This window comes from Asparagus officinalis, chromosome 4 (assembly GCF_001876935.1).
Source record: "Asparagus officinalis chromosome 4, Aspof.V1, whole genome shotgun sequence".
Lineage (NCBI taxonomy): Eukaryota > Viridiplantae > Streptophyta > Magnoliopsida > Asparagales > Asparagaceae > Asparagus > Asparagus officinalis.
The window spans coordinates 129,432,553-129,437,933 of NC_033797.1; the positions used below are offsets into that span (position 1 = coordinate 129,432,553).

At 44.1% G+C, this 5,381-nt stretch overlaps 1 protein-coding gene across 1 annotated transcript; it reads right to left on the reverse strand.

The window, feature by feature from the left end:
* On the reverse strand, positions 3,350-5,264 carry LOC109839292. Its single transcript, XM_020407722.1, has 4 exons — positions 4,601-5,264; positions 4,401-4,514; positions 3,840-4,334; positions 3,350-3,711 (listed from the first exon to the last, which is right to left on the reverse strand). The coding sequence occupies exons 1-4, from the start codon at positions 5,262-5,264 to the stop codon at positions 3,350-3,352; spliced, it is 1,635 nt and encodes a 544-aa protein (XP_020263311.1).

The following is a 5,381-nucleotide window of genomic DNA, read 5'->3' on the forward strand; positions in this document are numbered from 1 at the left end:
TTCAACCAAATTATGAAGAAGCCTGCAAGAAGAGCCGTGTCAAAAATAGGAACTGTGGCTTGGTGGTGGAAACTCTTAAAGTCAACACCAGCCTCAAAGTTATCCTCTGCAAGCTCTGTCTTGTAAGTAGCACTGGAAGCTTTAATTTGGGTTTTAGCATCCTTAAGAGAAATGGCTGCAACACGAGATACAGCTATGTCTTTCCGGTTCAAGTTCTGAAAGAGGTATTCTGCCCAACCGGTGTGCATGATTCCCCCTCCGCGCATTCCGATGACCTGAGCACATATATGAAAGTGGCACATCAACTCCCAGAAAGTAGAATAGACTTCTGGATGTGCCGCCTTCAACAGGGAAAGCTCCTCGGTGGTAGGGATGAATTCTTCGTATGGCATTTTACCCAAGGGCAACCCCGATACCGCTTGCATCTCGTGTAGAGCAAAACCCAATTCCCCTATGGGTGTGAAAAATGTGCAGCTGTCCGGGTTATATTTCTCCAATATAGCGAAGAAATTGTGATGGCTTTGCACAACCCCACGTCGAGTAGCTAACACAGGGATTGTGAGACCTGATTGAGCGAGTGACTCCTTAAGCTCCTCAAGAACAAAGTCGACCATACGGGTCCACCAACCTTCCTCTCCGGAACAAACCCATCCTGGGGACCTGAACAGTTGGGTGGAGAATTCACCCTGAACCGCAATGAACTGACGAATGAAGACATTCGCTGGACGCGGCATCTCCTGAATCAGATCTTTCTTCTCAAATAAACCGGGTCTTAACCCGTTGAGTTGTCCCCCGATTTTTGTACAAGCCCTCCGACCAAATCCAAGTGACACATTCTCTTTCTCTTTAACTATGTCGAAGGTCAAACCCCGACGACAGCTCACATTCAAGAAGTAAGAGAGTGGGTACATCCTCTTCATGTTAGGGAGGAATAAGAAGCGATTATTAACTCTCCGCAGCAACTTGGAGTCCTCCACATGTATAAGATGGTCATCGATTGCTATACGATCTCTGAATATGAATGCTGGTTTGGGAAACTGAGCATGACCAATCGGGGTCTCCATGTCCAAGTCAGTGATTAAAATTCTGAGAGTAGAGCATCGGGAAAATTTAATTATATCCGTTCTCTCCGAATCAGGGAAAGTGCACAGTGGAATTCTGCCCTGAAGACTTCATTCGCGTCAGAACCGCCGATATATCCAAAATGATGCTCTTGTGAAAGCGGCACGTTTGGAAGAAACACTGCACAATCAAAAAGCAGAGTTTAGCAGCTAGAAACAAACTATTGACATAAAGACAAGTCTGAAACACAGAAGGTTAAAGTCTCCGTGTCAGGATCTCAAACGCGATGGTCGAGCCTCGCGTAAGAAATCTCAAACGCAAGGGTCGGACCTCATGTTGGAAAGACTCAAACGCGAGAGTCGAGACCCACAAGAAGTCCCAACCCTACGTTTTCATCAAACAAAAACGAGTCATCTTCCTCGTTGTCAAGAACCCATCTAGGGTTTTCAAAGAAACTTGCCAAGGCAAGTTATTTGGGCCAACACTTACCACGACAGGGAAACCCTTGTGACGACAATGACGACGATGATGTTCCCGCACGAACAGGAACACCGCCGGCGTCCTCAGCCGACGGCGTTTTAGAAGTCGCTTCAACGACTTTCTTAGAATCGAAATCTGTTCTCCGAGGCGCCATTGATGCAGTTGATCAAGAGAAACTCTTTTGAACGAAGGAGATGAAGTTCGTCGGAGATTTTGTTGAAACCAAACGAGAATTCTCGTTCTTGGAAATAGCCAAAAGTGGAAAGAGTCGAATGACTCTTGACGTGACCACTCAGGTCTATTTATAACAGCCGTCAAGCTATTAAGATGGTTAGGGATTCTAAGAGAATCCCAACCGTTTTATATTTTAAAACGTAAATCTCTTACGTTTTTAGATAAAGTCAGTTAAGACTTTAATCTCAACGCGAAGTTCACACCCGCATTCAAACGCTAGGCTCAGACCAGCGTTATGGAGGTTCTTAGCCTCGCATTTCGTACCTCAAACGCAAGAGTCACCTTAGCGTTGTAACTTTTCCAAATGAAGAATCTACCCTTGATACTTATCCTCTAAGTTCAGAGATTCTTTCAACAGGGTGCTTTTCAAACTCTGTATCTCCTTAACTCATCAGGTTAATATTACACCTCAGATAGTCATCACCCTAGCAGATATTGAATTTAGTTATTATCACTACCAATATGACTACAATTCCTCTGCGAAGGTCCATTTATCGATTCTCATCAATAGGACGATAAATCTCCAAAATCATCCAAATCCTGGTTAATTGATCAACTCTCTTCAGCAGAATATCAAATAACCAATTTACCTAATTCTTTTCGGTGAGATGATAAAATCTTCTGAATCTTGTTCAAATCACAAGTGATACAATTTGTCTCCCTGGCGATAAAACACATAGCAGTTCTCCCAAGTGAGACGCTACAATATTCTTTCCTCACATATGTCACGTTAATATCACACCTCTGACAAAATCAACTTATCGATTCTCATCAATAGAACGATAAGTCCTAAAAATTGCCCTGATCGCAATATTTCTTCTGTCACGTTAATATCACACCTCTGACAAAATCAACTTATCGATTCTCATCAATAGAACGATAAGTCCTCAAAATTGTCCTGATCGCAATATTTCTTCTGTCACGTTAATATCACACCTCTGACAAAATCAACTTATCGATTCTCATCAATAGAGCGATAAGTCCTCGAAATTGCTCCGATCGTAATATTTCAGATGTCACGTTAAAATCACACCTCTGATAAAATCAACTTACGATTCTCATCAATAGAGCGATAAGTCCTCGAAATTGCCCTGATCGCAATATTTCTTCTGTCACGTTAATATCACACCTCTGACAAAATCAACTTATCGATTCTCATCAACAGAACGATAAGTCCTCAAAATTGCCCTGATCGCAATATTCCCCCCTGCCAACTTAAAAAGCTATACTTCTAGCACCTATAGACTTCTTTCAGTGTTCAAAATAGAAATGACACAGGGAGAATTCTATCAGTCAATCCCATTACGGGAAAATATTAATCCTTAGCAGTTTAAAATTTTCTGGAGTTATCTTAAACGATAATAAAAGAGAGTTTTCTGCATCAGAATCATTGTGGAGATTTATTCTAAGTCGGGAATACGTCTCAGGCATTTTTCATGATTTGTTACTTAAAATCAGAACATGATAAATGCAAGAAACAATGAGAAGTTAATATCACTTTTTATTCAATAACCAAAAGAAAGTGATACAAAACAAACTTGTTCTTATCAAAAGAACATTACAAGAATAAAGTTCATTCACACATCAAATCAAAAGACGTGAGTTGGACCCTAACTTTGTTTAGCTCCTCTTCGTGAGTGGTGCGCACCATAGCTTCAGCCCTTGCCCGGAGCTCTTCCTCACTGGGAGTGATGATAGCTGCCGCTTCATTCCTGGCTTGTTCCAAAGCTCGAGCTTGCGTGTGATATTCTAGAGTACCAGTAGCGTTTTGGGTGCTAAGGATATCGACAATATTTTCTTCGCGGGCAAGTTCAGCCTTTAATCGCAGGACTTCAGCCTCAGCTTCAACAAGTCTATCACGGAGTGAGTTCATGGAAGTAGTCGAGCGTTCTAACTCTTCTCGTTTCTGAATATTACGCTCGCGAAGCTCCGTGACTGCAATTGTTCTTCCAAATGAAGAATAATCTCAGAACAGCGCTCGAACCACGGAGTGTTTCCCACACTTCTGACTCCGTTTAAGCCTGCTTCTAGAAGATGTCGAAAAGAATTAAAAGTGCCCTGACCACCCACCACATATTCAATCACCTTCTTGGCGAGGCTATTCAAGTACACCAAAGAGATTTGAAGGAACTCAGGTGCGCCCGCGAGACTTGAAGATGCTCCCAGAGCCATTGAAATTGGTGCAGGGGAGCCAGGCGCTGAAGCTGCAGAGGCGGTAGAAACATTCAATTGTGATGGGCTCGAGGTCAAAGCCATCATTGCCCTTGCCTGAGACGTGCTGGGCCTCGCCTCTGTTGGTGTAAGTGAGATCTTCATCAACGCGGCAGGTGAGGCAGCTGCCGAAGACGAAGCAGGCAGAGGCTGCTCTTGCGCGGGAGTTGACACCGGCACGAGCTGTTGTTCTAGAGAAGGGGTCGCATCAGTAGTTTCAGGCAATGCTACAGGTGAAGCAGTTGCCGTAGGTGATCCGGGTAAATGTTGCTCCTGGGGAGGAGCCAATACTTGTGCTGGATCCTGCTTTGAGGTAGTAGCAGCAGTAGTCTTGGAAGGAGGCGAACCTGCACAAAAAAAGGGTCGGAACGCGAAAAAAGCATGTGGAAGAATTTGAAACAAATCCGGCTTACCGGTGAGATAAAAAGGAGTATAATCAGATGCTTTATTAGATGGAGCCTTGGGAGCATCATCGAAAGTAGTGATGTCATCCATGGAATCATGTCCATCATCACCTTCATCGTCACCTGGCACGTTGCCAATTTCAGCATCCTCATCATCTCTATCTTCGTCAGCTGCATCACCAAATCTCTATCTTCGTCAGCTACATCACCAGCCGAGGAGCCGTCGTCATAATCTCGCTCATCATCATCCTGAGCAGCTGAAGGTTCCGTAAGATCTATGCCAACAGCTGGTTTATTCATAAGTCCCGTTGTAGGACTAGGAATTGAATCATTAGCTTGTGACATTAAGGCTGAAGGAGAAGGGAATGGATTCTCTTCGAGACACCCTGGTTCTGATGCAGGAGACTTAGGAAGGTCCATCGCCGGAGAAGATTCTGCATCTGCAGCCATTAACTCATCCTCTTTATCTTGGGGTGGATGGTAAGAAGAAGCGTCGCTCGATAAGGCTGGGCCATGAGAACGAAGCCCAATTTTACGTGGCAGACCTACAACAGAAGATTCCTGTTGTTCTTCATCTTCAGCTGCTCTGATGGTATCACCCATCAACTTAGATTTTTGTTGGCCTTTGGGGGGAGGGGAATCAACCAGCAACTTCCTACGGATCTGTTTATCATATTTGCCGGTTTCATCCGCTGAGAGTTTTCTCTTCCCAGCTGCTCTGGTCATGGGGGGATCAACCGCTTGTTGCTCTTCCACCGGAACAGGTTCAGCTCTTTGTTCCTCTTCCTGTCTAGCCGGCTGATTCTCGATGGATAGGAACTCGTCAATCCCTCTCAAGTGGGATGTCTTCGACCCCTTTCTTGAAGCATACATATGCCTAATGTCTTTTAGGCAAGATGTATTCAGGTTGTAATTGGGAGTCTGAGAAGCGGCGAAATACCAATTACAGAAGCTTATGGAAGTGTAGGAGTTGGGTGTTTTATGGGAAAG